This window comes from Dendrobates tinctorius, unplaced genomic scaffold (assembly GCF_039654945.1).
Source record: "Dendrobates tinctorius isolate UK_male_01 unplaced genomic scaffold, ASM3965494v1 ptg000155l, whole genome shotgun sequence".
Classification (NCBI taxonomy): domain Eukaryota; kingdom Metazoa; phylum Chordata; class Amphibia; order Anura; family Dendrobatidae; genus Dendrobates; species Dendrobates tinctorius.
The window spans coordinates 11,884,521-11,907,684 of NW_027361822.1; the positions used below are offsets into that span (position 1 = coordinate 11,884,521).

The 23,164-nt window shown below is 42.5% G+C and overlaps 2 protein-coding genes across 2 annotated transcripts in view; both read right to left on the reverse strand.

Moving 5' to 3' along the window:
- Positions 1-23,164, reverse strand: part of LOC141051007 (uncharacterized) — an 850,460-nt gene that overhangs the window by 237,436 nt on the left and 589,860 nt on the right. The gene's annotated exons all lie outside the window — the stretch shown is intronic.
- LOC141051018 (uncharacterized) overlaps positions 4,823-23,164 on the reverse strand; it is a 32,197-nt gene continuing 13,855 nt past the window's right edge. Inside the window, 7 exon segments of the mRNA XM_073547807.1 lie at positions 4,823-6,659; positions 16,203-16,293; positions 16,476-16,573; positions 16,657-16,780; positions 16,854-17,033; positions 17,163-17,297; positions 19,451-19,575. Of these exon segments, the coding sequence (XP_073403908.1) occupies positions 5,206-6,659; positions 16,203-16,293; positions 16,476-16,573; positions 16,657-16,780; positions 16,854-17,033; positions 17,163-17,297; positions 19,451-19,575 (2,207 nt within the window). The 3' untranslated portion in view covers positions 4,823-5,205.

Sequence of the window (23,164 nt, forward strand, 5' to 3'; positions counted from 1 at the left end):
CCCCGACACGATAGGGTGGAGGATTCAATCTCTTCTTGTCGGCATAATTCTTCATCCGATCAGCGGACCTCTTGAGTGACGTGTTGGTCTCGGTCCAAATCTTGTAAAATTCGGAGGACAGAGCGTTGGCCGCGGGTACCTCGGAGGAAGGGGTTATCGGAAGGGGAACACCAGGATGGCTGCCGAACACAATGAAAAACTGAGACTTGGCCGAGGACTCGCCAGCATGGTTATTGTAAGCGAACTCTTCCCAGGGAAGTAAGTCAACCCAATTGTTCTGGTGGGCGTTGGAGAAATGAAGTAGGTACCCAGTCAACGTCTGGTTGGTACGCTCCACCTGCCCATTGGACTGTGGATGGTAGGCCGAAGGAAAGTCAAGGGAAACGTTCATGAGCTTACAAAGTGATCGCCATAACTTGGAGGTGAACTGAACCCCTTGGTCAGACACAATGCGTTGAGGTAGTCCATGGATGGGGGATGGTGGCTGAAGACTTTGGCCAACTCCGGAGCTGAGGGGAGACCGGGCAGAGGGACGAAGTGGGCCATCTTGGAAAAATGATCCACCACCAAGATGACTGTGCAGCCTGAAGAACAGGGTAGGTCGGTGATGAAATCCATGGCGATGTTTTCCCAAGGGACCGCAGGGACGGGCAATGGCAGCAACAAGCCGGACGGAGGTCTTCGTGGCACTTTGTTTTTTGCACAGGATGGACAAGAAGCCACAAAATCGAGTACATCTTGGCAAAGCGTGGGCCACCAGTAGTGACGCGCAATAAGGTCCAGGGTCTTCTTAGTCCCGGCATGGCCGGCCAGTTTGGAGAGGACCCAGGCCCCTCTGAGGCGGTCAAACAACTCCGGAATGAGTGGAAGAGGGTACCTGTTCATGATGGTAATCTCATTCAAGCCCCTATAGTCAATGCACGGCTGTAGAGTTCCGTCCTTCTTTTTGACGAAGAAAAACCCGACTCCCGCGGGCGATGAGGATTTCCGTATAAAGCCTTTGGCGAGGTTCTCGTGGACGTATTCGGACATGGCTGTGGTCTCAGCGGGAGACAGGGGGTAGATTCTGCCCCTTGGGGGGGTTGAACCGGGAACAAGTTCAATTGGGCAGTCAAAAGGCCGGTGTGGAGGAAGGACCTCCGCTTCCTTCTTATCAAAGACATCGGCGTAGGAACTGTAGGCTGGAGGGAGACCCGGAAGGTCTGGGGGTGGCCGAGGAGCGGCCGCAAGGCGGACAGGAGTCAGACAGCGAGCTTGGCACGGGTGCCCCCAGCTGATTATCTCCCCAGAAGACCAGTCGAGAACAGGCTGATGAGTCCTTAACCATGGGAGACCGAGTAGAATGGCGTGGGAGAGCTTAGGCAAAACGCAAAAGGCTATCTTCTCTCGATGTAAGGGACCGACTTGCAACTCCACTTCTTCAGTGACCAAGGTGACGGTCACCTGTAGCAGTTTGCCATCCACCGCGGCAATCTGGAGAGGGTTAGATAGAGCAACCATGGGAATTTGGTATTTGTCCACTTCTTCAGGCCGAATCCACGTAGGCCACCTCGGACTCACGTCTCTCCCCTGAAAGCAAAAGAACAGATTTAGTAAGAGGTTGAGAGGGATCATCACCTAGGGAGGCCTCTCTTACCTGACCTAGGTGGAGGAGTTTCCCTGTCTCTTAGGACAGGTGCGGATATAGTGTGAGGAACTTCTGCAATAAAAGCACAGACCTTGTGCCCGCCTCTCTTGCTGACGCAACTCGGCCAACTTGAGGCGGTCTATTTGCATGGACTCAAACGAGGAGGAAGAAGGGGACCCGGCCGAACGAGGACTGGCAGAACGGGTGAGAAGGGGAGCTGGCCTGGTGGACCTCCTGTCTCTCGCTGACTCCCGAGCGCGCTCCTGGAAGCGTAGGTCAATGTGGGTAGCCAGCGAGATACGTTCCTCTAAGGTGGTTGGGGTATCTCGACCTGCTAGTTCATCTTTTATTCTGCCTGAAAGACCGCGCCAGAACACCCCTACCAAAGCCATGTTATTCCAGCCGAGCTCAGAGGAGAGTGCAAAAGCGGATAGCATACTGTCCGACCGTGAGAGAACCCTGATGTAAGTTAAAGAGTGACTCTGTGAGAGCGGCTAACCGACCGGGCTCATTGAAGACCCTGCGAAAAGTATCCAAGAAAACCGGAAGACTTGAGACAACGGGATCGTCACGTTCCCAGAGAGGATTCAACCAGGACAAGGCCTCTCCCTCTAGATGGGACATAGTAAAGGCTACTTTGGCTCGGCCAGAGGGATATTGCTGCGGCAACCATTCAAAGTGGAGACTACACTGATTTAAGGACCCCCTGCAGAAATTGCGATCCCCAGTGAAGCGAGGCGGTTTGGCGGGGCGTGGCGTCGTGAGAGTTGTAGGAGCGGAGGGAGGAGTCGGAGTAGCGGCGGCAGACTGGAGGACCGACAAGCGGCTCTCAAAGGAGGCCATGTAAGACAAAATATGGGCTTGAGTATCTTGTTGCTGGCCCAGCTCCTGTTGAAGACTGGCCAGACAACTGGGAGACAACTCAAAATGATAAGGAAAGACAACGTCCAAGCATATAGGTTTTAAAGGAAACATTTATTATTTTTAACAAGTTTTGAGACACTTATATTAATGTGAAATATCCACTGTGTACAGTATGTTTTATATAGCATGTTATCTTTTTATGGGGTAATATAACTTATTGGTAAGTGCAGACAATGTTCCCAAAGGTTAACATGAGAACCAATCAACTGAATTTAATTCTGTATAATATTAACACTTTATAAATAGCCATAACAAGAACGGTTTTGATTAGATGATACTGGTCAGTATAAGATCACCTGAGCATATAAAGAAAATGGCTGATTTTTCATCTGTATTGTCATCAGCAGTCAATTAAATTTACAAGACCAAATACAGTTTTCTATGTATATAATTTCAATTCATTAGTAAAAATTGGATGCTAAGCTGGTGATCCATATGGGATTGATTTTTTTTTCTATGCACCCAAAGACTTGACGAGACGAGACTCTGAAATACGGCACGGAATAGTATACGCTGCAATATATTTTTTCACGCAGCCATTTGGTCCATGTGAAAAATCTATCATCAAGATACAAAGGAAATTTGTCATCTTTAACTTTAGGCCTTTTAGAGGTCATTTCATCTTCAGCTTGCTTAACTGTTCACAATAACAGTAATTTTGACCAGGGATGCCCAAACTTTTACATGCTGTACAGTTGTGGCCAAAAGTATTGACACCCCTGCAATTCTGTCAGATAATACTCAGTTTCTTCCTGAAAATGATTGCAAACCCTAATTCTTTGGTATTATTATCTTCATTTAATTTGTCTTAATGAAAAAACACAAAAAGAATTGTCCTAAAGCCAAATTGGATATAATTCCACACCAAACATAAAAAAGAGGGTGGACAAAAGTATTGGCACTGTTTGAAAAATCATGTGATGCTTCTTACCTGTGGCACCTAACAGGTGTTGGCAATAAGTAAATCACACTTGCAGCCAGTTGACATGGATTAAAGTTGACTCAACCTCTGTCCTGTGTCCTTGTGTGTACCACACTGAGCATGGAGAAAAGAAAGAAGACCAAAGAATTGTCTGAGGACTTCAGAAACCAAATTGTGAGGAAGCATGAGCAATCTCAAGGCTACAAGTCCATCTCCAAAGACCTGAATGTTCCTGTGTCTACCGTGCGCGGTGTCATCAAGAAGTTTAAAGCCCATGGCACTGTGGCTAACCTCCCTAGATGTGGACGGAAAAGAAAAATTGACAAGAGATTTCAACGCAAGATTGTGCGGATGTTGGATAAAAAACCTCGACTAACATCCAAACAAGTTCAAGCTGCCCTGCAGTCCGAGGGTACAACAGTGTTAACCCGTACTATCCGTCGGCGTCTGAATGAAAAGGGACTGTATGGTAGGAGACCCAGGAAGACCCCACTTCTTACCTCGAGACATAAAAAAGCCAGGCTGGAGTTTGCCAAAACTTACATGAAAAAGCCTAAAACGTTTTGGAAGAATGTTCTCTGGTCAGATGAGACAAAAGTAGAGCTTTTTGGGCATAGGCATCAACATAGAGTTTACAGGAGAAAAAAAAGGCATTTAAAGAAAAGAACACGGTCCCTACAGTCAAACATGGCGGAGGTTCCCTCATGTTTTGGGGTTGCTTTTCTGCCTCTGGCACTGGACTGCTTAACCGTGTGCATGGCATTATGAAGTCTGAAGACTACCAACAAATTTTGCAGCATAATGTAGGGCCCATTTTGAGAAAGCTGGGTCTCCCTCAGAGGTCATGGGTCTTCCAGCAGGACAATGACCCAAAACACACTTCAAAAAGCACTAGAAAATGGTTTGAGAGAAAGCACTGGAGACTTCTAAGGTGGCCAGCAATGAGTCCAGACCTGAATCCCATAGAACACCTGTGGAGAGATCTAAAAATGGCAGTTTGGAGAAGGCACCCTTCAAATATCAGGGACCTGGAGCAGTTTGCCAAAGAAGGTCTAAAATTCCAGCAGAGCATTGTAAGAAACTCATTGATGGTTGCCGGAAGCGCTTGGTCGTCGCAGTTATTTTGGCTAAAGGTTGTGCAACCAAGTATTAGGCTGAGGGTGCCAATACTTTTGTCTGGCCCATTTTTGGAGTTTTGTGTGAAATGATCAATGTTTTGCTTTTTGCTTCATTCTCTTTTGTGGTTTTTCATTTAAGACAAATTAAATGAAGATAATAATACCAAAGAATTTGTGTTTGCAATCATTTTCAGGAAGAAACTGAGTATTATCTGACAGAATTGCAGGGGTGTCAATATTTTTGGCCACAACTGTATGTGCAGCAGATTGGTAAGGTAACTCTAACATTTGCTCACTAATTTCCTCATGAATGCTCCTGCCGAAGTTAGAGGAGCCCTGCAAACGGTAAAGACTAAGCAGTGCCTTGCTTTCAACATCACTCACTTCCACCGATAAGAATATGCTGTCAGGGGGTGGGGCCACAAAGAATTTATGATTCTGACAAAAATCAATAAAATGGATGAGTTCAATTGATCTTTTCAGACCTTTGACTATCCCTACCAAAAAGTAGAAAAGACAGTGCCTCAAACGGTGAAAAACGGAATCACATTTATTCTGCCTCCTGTGGCAATGTTTCGATCAGAAGATCTTTATCAAGCATCGTGTATACTTTTTCAGTTATGTCCATGTCTTTTTTGATGTTTGACAAGACTTGTTTTTCGAGTAAAACGTTTCTCACATCCAAGACATGAATATGGCTTCTCCCCTGTGTGAGTTCTCTGATGTGTAACCAGAGTCGACTTCTTTGCAAAGCATTTTCCACAATCTGAACATGAAAATGGCTTCTCCCCTGTGTGAATTCTCTGATGTACAAGAAGGTCTGATTTCATGTGAAAACTATTTCCACATTGCAAACATGGGAATGGCTTGCCCCTTGTGTGAGACTGCTGATGTAAAACAAGATATGATTTACTGCTATAATGTTTTCCACATACTGAACATGAAAATGGCTTATTTGTTTGAATTCTCTCTTGTGTCATGTTTGAATAAATGCTTTCCTTCCCATGTTCTGAAATTAAAAATAATTCGACACCTGTGTGAATTTTTTGATGTGCTACAAGATTTGCCTTAAAACTGAAATTTTTCCCACATTCTGAACATGAAAATGGTTTCTCCCCTGTGTGACTTCTTTGATGTCTAATAACATCTGATTTTAGTTTAAAACTATTTCCACATTGCGAACACAAAAATGGCTTCTCCCCTGTGTGAATTTTTTGATGGAGAACAAGACCAGACTTACTGCTGAAACGTTTCTCACATTCTGAACATGAATATGGCTTCTCTCCTGTGTGACTTCTCTGATGTACAACAAGTTTTGACTTTTGATGAAAAGAATATCCACATTCTAAACAGGTAAATGGCCTTTTCCCTGTGTGATTTCTCTGATGAATAACAAGAGAGGCTTTAATCCTAAAACATTTACCACATTCTGAACATGAAAATGGTTTTTCACCTGTGTGAATTCTCTGATGCATAACAAGTTTGTATTTGAATCTAAAACATAACTCACATTCTGAACATGAAAATTCCTGTTTATCTGTGTGACTTCTCTGATGCCTTATAAAAGATGATTTGTGATGAAAACATTTTTCACATTCTGGGCATGAATATGGTTTCTCCCCTGTGTGAGTTCCGTGATGTGTAATAAGTTCTGATTTCAGGCTAAAACATTTCCCACATTCTGAACATGAAAATGGCTTCAACCCTAGATGAATTTTTTCATGTTTAATAAGAGTTGATTTCAGATTAAAACATTTCCCACATTCTGAACATGAAAATGGTTTCTCTCCTGTGTGAATCCTGTGATGTTTAGCAAGATCTGATTTCTGGCTAAAACATTTCCCGCATTCTGAACATGAATATGGTTTCTTTACAGGATGGGCTGGTTGTTCTTTATCAACACTTTTGTGATTTTTACTCTGTTTAACAGTCTTTGATAGGACCTGTTTAAAACGTTCAGACGGTAGATCTTTGCTTTGCTCTTCACATATATGTTGTGTTATGCCACCATCTTTTGCCTTGAAATCTGAAGATATCCGATGTCCTTGCAATGTTCTGGAACAGTAATCTGCCAAAAACATAACCTTTATTAAAAGAGTTAAGGGTAATATGTGTATATTTTTTATAAACCCTCAAGCGACTCACTATTAGAGTTGATGTTCGGAAAGGATCGTTATATCGTGCCATATTGGTACTGTAGTCTTCCCAAATTTATGTTTGATGATCGGTTCATATTCGCTCATTTCTACTCCCATTGACTCCACTGGCGTTCAGCTGTGTTCGATAAATATTGCAAATACAATATTCGCCGGCGAATGTAATCTGAACCGAACATTGAAAAATTTGCTCAACTCTACTCACTATCACGTCAGATCCAAGGCATTTTTGTAACGTGAGGTCTCCAAAGCATTCGAGCTATTTGAGTGGCGATTCTTGTTTCATAAACTTTAAGATTAGGGTAGACTTCAGAATCCTTTCAGCTACCATGCAGCATCAGGAAGGGCTGTATTTTGTAAGGAGAGCTTTAAACTAGAACAACATGGGAAGGGAAGCAAAAGACCAGAAAAAGCCATACACCTGACAAATGCTATTGAGAACTCTGCTATTAGAAGTGGAAAGGAAGAACAAAGACAAAAGAATCTAAATAATAAAAATATTGGAGAAAGAGAAAACAATCACAAACTAAAATGTTTCTATACTAATGCACAAAGCATGGGCAACAAACAAGGAGAATTGGAACTACTAACACAGGAAAAGAAATATGATGTCATTGGAATCACTGAGACTTGGTGGGACGATACACATGATTGGAATACAAGACTAGAAGGATACAACTTATTTGCAAGAAACAGACTTGATAAACAAGGAGGAGGTGTCGCATTGTATGTTACAAACGCGTATGTCTGCACAGAGATTGAAGCTTCAGAGACTGGGAGTTCTGTGGAAACTGTTTGGGTAAGAATACAAGGACAGAACAATGGAAAGGACACCATTGTAGACATTTACTACAGGCCGCCTGTGCAAACTGAAGATATGGATGAACTCTTTATTCATCAAATGGCCTAAGTTCTCCAAAAAATATGACATAGTTGTCATGGGAGATTTCAACTATCCAGACATTTGTTGGGAATCTCTCTCAGGCAAAACTAACAGGTCAAGGAAATTCTTATCCTCTCTTGCTGACAACTTTATCTTCCAAAAGGTAGGGGAGAAAACAAGGGGAACTGCTACCTTGGATCTAATCCTTATAAACAGGGAGGAAATGGTTGAGGAGATAAAAGTGGCTGGGACCCTCGGAGGTAGTGACCATGCTATTTTAGAATTTTGGATAACTAGAGGAGGAAGACCTGTGAAGACTCAGACGTCACGTCAAGGTTAGATTTCAGAAAGGCAGATTTTAAGGGATTCAGAAAGAGAATTGGAGGGATCCAATGGCTGGATATCCTTAAAGACAAAAATGTCCAGGAAGGATGGGAAATCTTGAAAAATGAAATTCTCAAAGCACAATTGTTAACAATTCCGAAAAGAGGGAAGAATAGGAAGCATTTAAGGAAGCCAGGATGGATGAATACAGAACTTAAGCACATGCTAAAAAGGAAGAAAAAAATGTTTATAAAATGGAAAGAGGGAGGCATATCTAAAGATGAATATAATGCTGTCTGCAGAACCTGCAGGGCACAAATCATATTATCTAAAGCTGACAATGAATTGAGGCTTGCAAGAGATGTCAAAAGCAATAATAAAGGATTTTGGGGATATATCAAAAGTAAAAGAAAAGTCAAAGATGCTATAGGATTTTTACAGGATGAAAATGATGAAATGGTAAGACAGGATGTTGAAAAGGCCGAACTTTTAAATTCCTATTTTGCATCTGTTTTCTCTCAGAAAGGAAATGTAACATCAACTGTTCTTCACCTATTAACGGAATAGAAGAATCCAGGATACCTATAAACAGAAAGATAGTCAGGAAACACTTAGCTAACCTAAATGAATTCAAGTCTCCATGTCCAGATGAATTACACCCCAGAGTACTGAAGGAGATAGCAGAAGAAATTTTTGAACCCCTCTCCATAATCTTTGAAAATTCTTGGAGAATAGAAGAAGTCCCAGAAGACTGGAGAAGAGCAAATGTTGTTCCTATCTTCAAAAAGGGGAAGAAGGTGGACCCAGGCAATTATAGGCCGGTGAGTCTGACTTCTATACCAGGAAAGATCTTTGAACAAATAATTAAACAACATGTATGTCAGTACCTAGATAAGAATGAAGTGATTAAACAGAGTCAGCATGGGTTTGTAACTAATAAGTCATGTCAGACTAACTTAATTTCCTTCTATGATGGAATCACTGATTGGGTGGATCAAGGAAATGCTGTAGATATAGTATATCTTGACTTCAGCAAAGCATTTGACAAAGTATCTCATACAAACCTTATTGAAAAAATGACTAAGTATGGAATGGACAAGGCAACTGTTAGGTGGATTCATAACTGGCTTAGTGATCGGACCCAAAGAGTGGTCGTAAATGGCTGCACATCCAGTTGGAAGAATGTCTCAAGTGGGGTACCACAGGGCTCTGTCCTGGGCCCTGTATTGTTCAACATCTTTATCAATGATTTAGATGAAGGAATTGAGAGTAAACTGATTAAATTTGCTGATGACACAAAGCTAGGAGGGATAGCTAATACTAGAGAAGCGAGAGAGAGGCTTCAAAAAGATATAAATAAACTGGAGAAGTGGGCAGCAACTAAGAGAATGGTTTTTAACAGGGAAAAATGCAAAGTACTACATCTGGGCAATAAAAATGAAAAAAGCATATACAGAATGGGAGGAATAGGGCCAAGCAACAGCACATGTGAAAAACACTTGGGTATACTAATAGATCACAGACTGACTATGAGTCAAGAGTGTGATGCAGCAGCAAAAAAGGCAAATGCAATTCTAGGATGTATTAACAGAAGCATACAGTCTAGATCACGTGAAGTCATTATTTCCCTCTACTCCTCTTTGGTCAGACCTCATCTGGAATATTGTGTCCAGTTTTGGGCGCCACATTTTAAAAAAGACATCAACAAACTGGAGCAAGTTCAGAAAAGAGCGACCAGAATGGTGACCGGTCTGCAAACCCTGTCTTATGAGGAAAGGTTGCAGGATTTGGGAATGTTTAGTTTGCAAAAGAGAAGACTGAGAGGAGACTTAATAGCTGTCTACAAATATCTAAAGGGCTGTCACATTGTAGAAGGATCAACTTTATTCTCATTTGCACAAGGAAAGACTAGAAGCAATGGGATGAAACTGAATGGGAGGAGACACAGATTAGATATTAGAAAAAACTTTTTGACAGAGTGATCAATGAGTGGAACAAGCTGCCACGAGAAGTAGTGAGTTCTCCTTCAATGGAAGTCTTCAAACAGAGGCTGGACAGACATCTGACTGGGATGATTTAGCGAATCCTGCTTTGAGCAGGGGGTTGGACCAGATGGCCCAGGAGGTCCCTTCCAACTCTACGAATCTATGATTCTGTGATCAACAATTTTATTCACATAAGTGATAGAAACCCTGACAATACATCTTTAGCAGGACCCTGAAGTACTTGGTCTTGATGTACTCCTGGTGAGCGAACCCCGATGTGTCGCTTGAACACATTATGGACCATCTACATCATTCTGGTTTCATGTTTGGACACCAAATTAATTGATGAGTCCAATTTATTACATATTTTATGGGTTGCAGCACTTCACTATGTACATACGTGGTCAAAATTGTTGGTACCCCTCGTTTAATGACAGAGAAACCCACAATGGTCACAGAAATTACTTAAATCTGACAAAAGTAATAATAAATAAATCTATGAAAATGAGCAAATGAAAGTCAGACACTGGTTTTAAACCAAGATTCCACAGAACTCATGAAATAGGTTTGGATAGAAATGATGGTACCCCTGAAAATAATGTGACAAAAGGGACATGATAAATCAAGGTGTGTCCACTAATTACCGTATTTTTCGGACTATAAGACGCACCGGACCATAAGACGCACCCCTATTTTCAGAAGGAAAATAGGGAAAAAAATAATAATGTGTCAAATGGGGGTCCGTCTTACAGTCCGAATTCAGCTTACCTGGGAAGGGATCCGGCACAGGTGGAGAAGTAGTCACAGGGGTCATTCAGTGGTCCAGGCTCGTGCGGTGGCGGCGGCACTGTGCTGGGGCAGCTGCACTGGGGCTGGGGCGGGTGGGCTGTGCAGGGGCAGCTGTGGCAGGGGCTGCTGTGCTGGGGCAGGTGGGCAGGGGCAGCTGTGCTGGGGCAGGGGCAGCTGTGGCAGGGGCAGCTGTGGCAGGGGCAGCTGTGCTGGGGCAGGTGGGCAGGGGCAGCTGTGCTGGGGCAGCTGTGGCAGGGGCAGCTGTGCTGGGGCAGGGGCAGCTGTGGCAGAGGCAGGTGGGCAGGGGCAGCTGTGGCAGAGGCAGGTGGGCAGGGGCAGCTGTGGCAGGGACAGGTGGGCTCTGCGGTGCGGTGGTGGCAGCGGGCTGTGCTCCGGTGCAGGGGCGGCAGCTTCAGATCTCGTGCCGAGATCTCGGGGGACGAGATCTCGTTGCCGAGATTTGAATCTCGCCCCCCGAGATCTCGGCACGAGATCTGAAGCCGCTCATGCGCCGTCCCCGGACCGGCGGCCATCTTGCCGGCGTCCATGCTCCCGGAGGCCACCGCAACATGGCGGCGCCCAGCAAGGGGTGCGCTGAGAAGAAACGCCGGCGGAGCCGCCGCCCCTGCACCGGAGCACAGCCCGCTGCCACCACCGCACCGCAGAGCGCCGCCCGCTGCCACCACCGCACTGCAGAGCCTCGCTCGCTGCCACCAGCGCATCAGGTACCGTGCATTGCGACCATAAGACGCACCCCCCACTTTTCCCAAAAATTTTGGGGGAAAAAAGTGCGTCTTATGGTCCGAAAAATACGGTAGCATCACAGGTATCTACAATCTTGGACTCAGTGAGTGGGTCTGTATATAGGGCTACAGATAATTATAGATAAATGGCGTGCACTCTGTTAGTTGTAGGGCAGGTGCAGGCTGAACCTGGAGCTAGTCCAGTTAAAGTCATATAAGTGAAGAAACAGCTGCACTCAAAATATGATTTTTCAACTGCAAAGCATAGATGAATTTATTGAAGTCACCACACTTGACACTTTATTACTGCTGTGGTGACTTCAATAAATTCATCTATGTTATGCATTTGAAAAATTATATTTTGAGTGCGGCTGTTTCTTCACTTATATAGGGCTACAGATACTCACTGTGGTGTTTGGTGACATGGTGTGTATCACACTCAACATGGACCAGAAGAAGAGAAGGAAAGAGTTGTCTCAGGAGATTAGAAAGAAAATTATAGACATACATGTTAAAGGTGAAAGTTATTAGACCATCTCCAAGCAGCTTGATGTTCCTGTGACTACAGTTGCACATATTAATCAGAAATTTAAGATCTATGGGACTGTAGCCAAACTCCCTGGACGTGGCCGCAGGAGGAAAATTGATGACAAATCAAAGAGACGCATAATACAAATGGTAACAAAAGAGCTTGTCAACTACATGTTGACAAGTCACACTGCTTCTGGGAGAATGTCCTATGGACAGATGAGACCAAAAAATTAACTTTTCGGCAAGGCACATCAGCTCTGTTCACAGACGGAAAAATGAAGCATATCAAGAAAAGAACACTGTCCCAACTGTGAAACATGGAGGTTGCTCTATTATGTTCTGGAGCTGTTGTGCTGCATCTGGCACAGGGTGTCTAGAATCTGTGCAGGGTACAATGAAATCTCAAGACTATCAAGGGATTCTAGAGAGAAATGTGCTGCCCAGTGTCAGAAAGCTTGGTCTCAGTCGCAGGTCATGGGTCTTGCAACAGGATAATGGCCAAAAAAACACAGCTAAAAACACCCAAGAATGGCTAAGAGGAAAACATTGGACTATTCTGAAGTGGACTTCTATGAGCCTTGACCTAAATCCTATTGAGCATCTTTGGAAAGAGCTGAAACATGCCGCCTGGAAAAGGCAACCAGTTTGTTCTTGAGGAGTGGGCCAAAATACCCGTCGAGAAGTGAAGTCTCATTGACAGTTACAGGAATTGTTTGATTGCAGTGATTGCCTCAAAAGGTTGTGCAACAAAATATTAAGGTAAGGGTACTATTATTTCTGTCCAGGCCTATTTCATTATCTCAGCATAGGAACATTTTTTTTAACACACCCAATTGTGGAACTTATTATTCCAAAATCTATTCATTAAAATGTACTTTGTTTGTGGGACAACCCTTTTAAAGTCGCTGATATACGTAAGGCTACAGTCAGCAAAACCCACCAATATCATTGGGAGCTGATGACAGTCTAATCTGTAGAGGGGTCTACTAACTCCCCATTACATCATGATGTTGAAAAAGAAAAACAATCCAGACTGTTGGATTTCCAACAGTTGATCCTTTTGTGTCCAAGGAAAAACACTGATGCCAGAAAAGTCTCATAGAAAACAAAGGAACACTTGGCTGAGTTGAGTGTTCCTGTGTATGGAGAAGTTGGAAGAGATGGCTGTCGATTGAACGATGGATTATCACTAATAGCCAGCACCTACTGCAACTGAAGAACCTATGACCTCCTGAAAAAAATGTTCTGCTCTGCTCACTTGCGCATTGGGAGGTGAAGGGGTCAACCGACAACATACCTACTGATACCTGGCAGTACGATCAACAGGCATCAGTAGATAAGACGTCACCAGACCCATTCACCTCCTAATGCGGAAGTTTGCAGAACTCAAATAAGCCCTTAGGATGGTTTAAGGCTTGCAGCACACATTTCTCCTAGTGTTATATAATTGATTTTTTTCCCCTAGTTACAGCATTGGGAGTGAAAAAAAAAAAAAAAAGTGACTGAAGGCAATAACAATTTTATAATCCGTGATCAATGTGAAGTTTCAAACTGAGGTCAACTGTGAGAGGATCCAAAATCGCACTGATTTGACTAGAACTGCTACAGCATTATATATTTGAAACTGCACAGTCAATTTACCAACATTATAGGGTAAATCAGCTAGGGAGATGGTTCCTTACTTGTAACCCTGACTACAGTACTAAGTGGAAAAAATGTTATTGCCTGAGGACTCTTTGATGATGTCCAGAAAGTATCAGAAAGGTTCAACCAAAAAGATATTTCCCTCAAATCTCATTGGGATCAATGTTATCAACAGGTCCAAATATTTTGGTTTATTTGTGAAGCTCCTTAAAATGTAGCCTTTAAGTGCACAATAGAAATACACCAGAAATGTACTAGAAGTGACCAGAAGGTTAGAGCTGCAACACTTTAATAACTGTGTCTTCTTTTTCATCTTCCCACGTTATTTTCACAATGCTTACACATGCCCTTACAGTTATTGCTCCACTAATCCTTAGTCTCCTTTGCTATCCCCAAATCCCAAAACCCACCAATCAAATATTTATTTCTCCTTCCTTTTTATCTCCCTACCTGACCTCATCTGCAGACCTGCTCCTAAACCTCAGATCCCTCCTTCTAAAACACATAACAAGCTGGTTCCTCTCCTTCTCCCACTTGTTTGCTCTTTCTTTGCTTCTCCTCACTGCTGGCGATATGTCTCCCAATCCTGGACCGCCACAACTAACACCCCCATTATTTCGCCCTTCTATTATTTCCCATCTACAAGAAACTACTGCAATTCCTCCAACGTAAAACCCATTCAGTTAATCCCAACTCCACCGCTTCCTCTCTCTGGAGCACTATGGAACAACCGTTCCATCCGCAATAAACTCAATGTCATTCACAACCTATTTACCTCTCGCAACCTATCCTTCCTGGGCCTCACCGAAACATGGACAGCACCCTATGACACAGCCTCCCCTGATGTGCCTTTTTACTGTGGCCTTCACTTCAACCACACACCTTGCACCTTCAACTCAATCCCACCTCTACTCTACCATATCCTCCCTTCTTTTGAAGCGCACGCTATCCATATCCACTCTACCTCCAACAGGCCAGAGCGGATATGGGCCTGTCCATTACCTTATAGACCACTTCACCTAGATATTTCATTTTCTTTTTTTTCACCTCTTTCCAACAAAAACTTTCACATTCAAGTCAGGCCTTAACTCAGCTAAATAGAAAGACTTTGCAACCATCAAATCTTCTTTATCTCATAACCCCAAACAGTTATTCAACATGTTTAATTTCCAACTCCGCCCACCATTGCTCCCTCCAACCTCCTTCATTTCTGCAGAAAACTTTACTTTACAAAGTCTTTACTGCTCAACCACCACAACCCCTCCATATAACAGACAAATGTCTTTCCCCCAAAACTTTCCCTCCCCACTATCACTGAAGGAAAGCTTACTCATCTTCTCTCCAAATTGTGCCTCACCACTTGTGAACTGAAACCCATCCCATCCTAGCTCCTCCCTAACCTCGCCACCACACTTATCTTAACCTATCTCTGCAACCTATCAATAACTTCTGGTACTTTCGCGTCTGCTTTCAAACATGCAACAGTCACACCCATCCTTAAGAAGCCATCCCTCGACCCAACCTCTTCATACAGCTACCACATACATATTAAACTTTCCTCCCAACTCATTCTTTGAAATCCTACATACTGGATTCAGTCTCCTCCACTTCACCAAAACTGCCTTAACCAAAGTTGCTAATGTCTTACTCACTGCCAAAGCTAACAGAAAATTCTCTATACTTCTTCTAGACCTGTCCTCTGCCTTTAACACAGTCAATCACTCCCTCTTACTACACACTCTTTCCTTGGAATCAAAGACCTTGACCTTTCCTGGATCTCCTCATACCTCTCCAACCACACATTTTATGTCTCCTATTCCCATACGAACTCCGCATGCTACCCTATTTCTGTCATTGTTCCTCAAGGCTATGTCCTTGGACCCCTGTTCTTCTCCGTCTATACTTTTCACATGGGACAACTCAAAGTCCTATGGCTTCCAGTATCATCTATCTGCTGATGACACTCAGATCGACCTCTCTAGCTCAGATATCACCTCTCTGCTGTCCAGAATCCCAGAATGTCTCTCAGCCATATCCTCCTTCTTCTCATAATGCTTCCAAAAGCTTAATGTGAATAAAACCGAACTCACCATCTTTCTTACATTCCACTCAACTTCCTTAACCGATGAGTGTATCACAATAAACAAAATCAAGCTTTCCCCTGTTCCAGAAGTCCACAGTCCTTTTCTTAATCCTGAATCTACTACAATGTTAGTGCATGCCCTCATCATTTCCCACTTCGACTACTGCAATATCCTCCTCTGTGGCATCTCAGCTAACACTATTGCACCTCTCCAGTCCGTTCTTAACTCTGCTACTCGATTAATACACCTTTCTCCTTGCTACTTCTTCAATTCTCCCCTCTATAAATCCCTTAATTGGCTTCCAATTCCCAAGAATTCAATTTAAACTACTAACATAGACCTACAAGGCTGTCCATAATATGTCTCCTCCATATATCTCCAAACTAACCTCTCGTTATCCTCCCACATTCTCCAGTTCTCCAATGACCTCCTTCTCTCCTCTACACTTCTACATTTAGTGGTTCCTACTCACCTGAGTAATCATCTGTAGGAATCTCCTCTTTACACTGCACATCACTTATCACATATATCTCTGTAGTATTAAAATTGTTCAGATCTTCACCCTGTAACAAAAGTCACAGACAGATGGGGAAGTCACATCTATGGTCGGCTCTAATCTTGCCACCGCCACCATTCTCATTGCACAAGTATAAAACATAAATGGTAATACTGATGGATAAAACAAGACCTTCACATCCTTCAACACATCATAGGCGTGATTTCATGACACCTTCTCTCCAATCACCTCATGATCCTGAGGAACATTGAGATTTTCTTGTTTACAGTCCCGTAGTGGAAGAGGATTTAAACATCTCTCTGGTGTTTTCCTCTTACTGGATAGAACTGGAGGAAACACATACAAGTTCTGAATTCATTCTTTACATAGGCATAATTATAAGCCGTGTGTATTTTGTTCTGTCTATTACCTGGTGATATGAGGGGCTGGGGAACCTCCATCATGACGTCCTTGTACAGATCTTTGTGTCCTTCTAAATACTCCCACTCCTCCATGGAGAAAAAGACGGTGACATCCTGACATCTTATAGGAACCTGACACATACAATGACACGGTCATCCACCCAATCCCTGCATAGAGTTACTGTATATGTCCCAGCATTGTCACCTCTCCAGTCAGCAGCTCTATCATCTTGTATGTGAATTCTAGGATCTTCTGGTCATTGATGTCTTCATGTATCAGGGACTGAGGTGGAGACCCCGTGATTTGTCTTAGAAGTCTTCCCCATACCTCAGACACAGGGTCCTGACAACACTCTCTAGAGGTCTTCTTCACTACTGTGTAATCCTGGTTATGGAGACACACATTAATAAATCTCACTACAGACATTTCCAGAGTCCTCACCTCTCCAGTTCTGTCCTTCTGTTATTCCCATAGATTAGAATGATGTAATGTTACGTCATCAGAATCTCTCACCTCTCCAGTAATCCGGAAGAGGATCTCTAGGGTGAGGTGTAATATTCTCTCTTCCATCTTCTTCCTGGTCCTATCCATCAGGAGAATTTTCTTATATAGAAGATCTCCACTGAGAGGATCCGATATTGTAGGAACCTGAATGGGAGAAGATGACGATGTAACATCATAAAGAATTACTTGAGATAAGAAGAAACTTATGAGGATATATAACATGTAGATTGTTTATTAGTAGTTAAGAGTATTCCATGTGTGGTTATTGAAAATGGTTACCAAGGGGAAACTGCTTTATTGAATAGAGCAAATAGTAAGAAATTCAAATTTGCCAGCTTCGTTGAATTAAGGGGGTATTCCCATCTCCAAGATCCTATCCCAATATGTAGATGTAATAATAATAATAATATTAGCAAATACCTCCAAGTAGAAATGTAGTATAGTTTTTCTGATACGCTATGTCGCTTTCCCAATTTAGGGCATTGCAGCAGCTTTTATATCCATGGTTACTTGTTGTGAGCTCATCTGTTCATTTACCTTTTGTGTCCGAGGATCTTCCTCTTCTGGTGATGGAAGGTAGTGAGGCTGATTTGGATGAAAGAAACCAAACAACTGATCACCTGGATTGTGACTGGGTAACAGGAACTTCAGACTGGATATAAGGCAGCCGACACCCTTCTGAGTGGTTGGTGATTTCTCTGCTGGATTCTTGGAGACCAGTCTGATTCCTGCTTCCCAAAGATAAGTTTTTGATCTGCTATTGAACTTATTAGTTTTGTTTTTGTTTACCATGTTTTTTTTAGTTCAGCCATCCCTGGCTGGGGGTGTGCTGGATTCTTATTCCTTGATCAGTGTTCTCTTTTGCTCTGCTTTCAGAATATTCTGAGTGCTGATATAGAGTTTGAAGTCTAGTGACTTCAGGGTCCTTTTTGCTTATCAGTTGTGTTGGTAATATTTTTAGCAGGGTTTTCTCGGATTACAGACAGCAGCTTTTCTGTCCTGTCCTTTTTAGTTAGCTTTGGCCCCATCGTTTGCTCAACCTATCTTTCTATCTGTGTTAGTGTTTTCATCTTGTTTCACCGTCATTATATGTTGGGGGCTGCCTATTGCTTTGGGGTCTGCTCTGGGGCAGTCAGTTTTTCTCTTTTCTGTCTTCAGGCTTATTTAGATCTCCGGCTGTGTCGAGGTGTCTAGGATCACCGTAGGAACACTCCACGGCTACTGCTAGTTGTGTGATAGGATTAGGGGTCTGCAATCCGCTAGTTTCCAACCTCTCTGATTTTCTGGGCTGAGCTTGTGTTTTGTTTTTCCTCCTCGGTGACTCAATCATAACAGTTACTACCACTAACAGCAAATTAACTATCATTATATCAGTGGCCGTAACCATGGATACCTAAGCTCCTGGAATGCCCTAAATGAGAAAAGCGACATAGCAAATCAGAAGAACTATACTGCATTTCTAATTGGAGGTATTTGCTAACATTATTATTATTACTACACCTACTACATATTGACATAGGATCTTGGAGAAGGAAATATCCCTTTAAACGAAAAATTTTCATTTGTGGTGAATAAGTTCACACAAATTGCATAATTAAAAAGCCTCAAGTTGCCTGGAAAATATTTGTAGTACATTGTGACTTCCATATTTCCTATATTCTGAAATTAAAAGTAACTCGACCCTGTATAAATTCTTGGATGTGCAACAAGATTTGCCTTTAAACTGAAACACTTCCCATATTCTGAACATAAAAATGGTTTCAACCTGTGTGGCTTCTCAGATGTCTAACAACACCTAATTTCAGTTTAAAACTTAATTTGTACATTGTGAAAATGAATATGGGTTTTCTCCTATATGAATTTGTAGTCTAATTGTTGAAATGTTTCCCACATTCTGAACATGAATATGGCTTCTCCCTTTTGTGACTTCTCTGATGACGTAAATGACTTGTTTCCCTAAGCAATTTATGCATTTCCTACCTTCTGAACATAAAAAAGGGCTTTTCACCTTTGTGAATTCTCTGACATGTATTGTGCTTGTATCTAACACATTTTCCACATTCTGAACATGACAATGCCTTTTTCTCTGTGTGAACGCTGTGATGTCTTATAATAGATTCTGGGCATGAATATGGCTTCTCCCCTGTGTGAGTTCCCTGATATTTAAAAAGATCTCATTTCTGTCTAAAATATTTCCTGCATTTTTAACATGAATATGGTTTCTTTACAAGATGGGTGGTTTGCGCTTCATTGCCCCTTTGGTGATTTTTACTTTTCCTAACAGCCTTTGATAGGACCTGTTTAAAATATTCAGATGATTGCTTTCTGCTTTGCTCTTCATAAGTATGTTGTGGTTTGCCAACATCTTCTACTTTGAAGTCTGAAAACATCTGATGTCCTTGTAATCTCCCGAAACAGTCATCTGCCAAAAATATAACGTGTATTAAAAGGGTTGTTGCGTTAAAACAATTTAACACCTATCCAAAGGATAGGTGAAAACATACTGATCAGTGGAAATCCAATCGTTGGGACCCGGGTTGAACAGCAGAACGAGGAATTCTTATCCTCAACAAGACTCTTTTATCCCTGTTGTGAAGTGGAGCAGCAGGTCGAATGATTGATGAAAGGGTCAATACAATGGAATTTTCTTACCTTTACTGTGTCAGAGCTGGTGCTTAACCCTCCCACCTGATATCCCCTTATATCCAATACTTCTTAACAATTCTAGGGAATTTTCCCTCATTCTTGTAAAGCAATGGTCTGAAATGAAAATTTCTTTTAATCCTAAATCTATATCTAATATCAAAATCAAATCTTTTTACTAATGTACGTTAATTAAAAAATCCCTATCATTGCCTCTCTAGTCTAACTGCTTCACTTTTTACTGCTTATTGTGTGATGATGCTTCATTTGAGAATGCCAGTACATGCTGGGATACACGAGTCGTCATCAGGGAACAGAGGCTGCGGTCAATGCCGTAGCCTCTGCCCCCACTCTGAAACCAAGCGTCATCAGTGATGTCTGTTTCAGGGGCTGTTCTAATTCCTGTTCTACTGAGCATGCGACGGTTGTCAATTCCGACAGTTGCTCAGTAGGATTTTCTCACTGTTCACTAGTCTTCTCGGTGCACAATGCACTCTCTTGCCGGCTCTGGTGAAAAGTGAGGAGCCGGCAAGAGAGTGCACTGTCAGTATGTATTGTAAGGAGAGAATGAAAGAGCAGAGCTGGCTGGAGAGAATGAAAGATCAGATGTGCAGATTAATCCAACCTGCATGGCCAGTTGAAAGGTAGAGGGAACTGTGCAAGTTCGGCCTCTTGGGAGAACTAAATGGACGGACATAGGTACCAGTACTGGAGGCGCTATACTGACCTTCAAAGGTACATATGTTTTGAAAGATACATAATTTGTAGTAGGTTTAATTTACAAAAGCATTTCTTTATGTGCTTTCTGCAGCATTACCTATATATTCTACGGTGGCACAACCCTTTTAAAGGTGGTGCCATTTGTTCATAGGGTCAAAAAACAGAGACAGTATCCCCTTAAATAGCATTGTGAGGGAACGATAGGGATTTTTTAATGCGTATTAGACAACAGATTAGATAATAACATTAAATAGACATTTGGGATTAAAATCCATCTTGGTTTTGGACCACCCTTTGATGTATGAATTAAAAAAACAAAAAAAAAACAAACAGTGTGCACTAGCATTCAATTTTAATGAATGATCAGGTGAAGAACAAGTTTTGTTTTGCTTTTTTTTGTGTTTTACATTTCATCACATTATCAGTATTTGGTCAGTATTTTACATCAGTATTTCTAAGCCAAAACCAGGAGTGGGTGATAAATACAGAAGTGGTGACGTGTCTCTATTACACTTTTTCACTGATTATTCCACTCCTGGTTTTGGCTTACAGATACTGATGTATATTGACCGTGGCCTAAAAAAGATAGATGACTTTGTTGAGGAGAGCCTTAAGATCAAATACTTAATTAACCTCAAGACATAAGAGATTGAGAGGAACTGTCCAAAAAGTGTATTATCTCACCTTACCTGAGCTTTTCCAGATCAAGGTGTGACACTAAAGATGGCTGCCATTTCCTGTCTCACAACACACCATGTGCTCCATGGATCTGCCCACGATGACGCCTACCCTGATGACCTCATGGATCCACCCATGACGACGCCCACTCTGATGACATCATGGACCAACCCAGCTTGATGACCTCATGGATCCGCCCACGGACTAGCTCACTGCCCAACGCACTAACCAATGGAATACATCCGAACACTCCCATTTTAGGGTTAACCGAGCCCCATTTATAAACCTATGTTTGGATCAATAAAGCTCTCTCTCTCTCGGAGCTGTGCCATAGATTGAGCAAAGAGAGGTTACATCTGACTGTGTCTGGTGTGATTCTTTAAGTGCCCACTGATCAATACCCATTGGGCCAGGAGCAGGCAACTAGTGAACATTTCTTATTGTTCAACCTAACATTTTACATGAAATAACTTTTGAGTTGCTTAGACAGCTATATACAGCGGAATTTTTTGTAAAAAAAAACACAGCATAAAAAAATACAGCATTTACACTATCGATCACCGTAAATCTGTTTACTGTATTGTACGAATATATTGTTACAATTACTGGGACACCAAATAAACATATTTTTTAAAAAGTGCATTGAAACGTTGTTATTGTTTTTATCTTTTAGTCATTTTATAGTTCAAAAAATTGACTTATTTTACTCTAAAACACAGGCCTATAGAAATGCATTACTATATACACTCACTGGCCACTTTATTAGGTACACCTGTCCAACTGTGTGTTAAGACTTAATTTCTAATCAGCCAATCACATGGCGGCAACTCAGTGCATTTAGGCATGTAGACATGGTCAAGACAATCTCCTGCAGTTCAAACCGAGCATCAGTATGGGGAAGAAAGGTGATTTGAGTGCCTTTGAACGTGGCATGATTGTTGGTGCCAGAAGGGCTGGTCTGAGAATTTCAGAAACTGCTGATCTACTGGGATTTTCACGCACAACCATCTCTAGGGTTTACAGAGAATGGTCCGAAAAAGAAAAAAAATCCAGTGAGCGGCAGTTCTGTGGCCGGAAATGCCATGTTGATGCCAGAGGTCAGAGGAGAATGGGCAGACTGGTTCGAGCTGATAGAAAGGCAACAGTGACTCAAATTGCCACCCGTTACAACCAAGGTAGGCAGAAGAGCATCTCTGAACGCACAGTGCGTCGAACTTTGAGGCAGATGGGCTACAGCAGCAGAAGACCACACTGGGTACCACTCCTCTCAGCTAAGAACAGGAAACTGAGGCTACAATTTGCACAAGCTCATCGAAATTGGACAGTAGAAGATTGGAAAAACGTTGCCTGGTCTGATGAGTCTCGATTTCTGCTGCGACATTCGGATGGTAGGGTCAGAATTTGGCGTAAACAACATGAAAGCATGGATCCATCCTGCCTTGTATCAACGGTTCAGGCTGGTGGTGGTGGTGTCATGGTGTGGGGAATTTTTTCTGGGCACTCTTTGGGCCCCTTGGTACCAATTGAGCATCGTTGCAACGCCACAGCCTACCTGAGTATTGTTGCTGACCATGTCCATCCCTTTATGACCACAATGTACCCAACATCTGATGGCTACTTTCAGCAGGATAATGCGCCATGTCATAAAGCTCGAATCATCTCAGATTGGTTTCTTGAACATGACAATGAGTTTACTGTACTCAAATGGCCTCCTCAGTCACCAGATCTCAATCCAATAGAGCATCTTTGGGATGTGGTGGAACGGGAGATTCGCATCAGGGATGTGCAGCCGACAAATCTGCGCCAACTGTGTGATGCCATCATATCAATATGGTCCAAAATCTCTGAGGAATGCTTCCAGCACCTTGTTGAATCTCTGCCACGAAGAATTGAGGCAGTTCTGAAGGCAAAAGGGGGTCCAACCCCTTACTAGCATGGTGTACCTAATAAAGTGGCCAGTGAGTGTACAA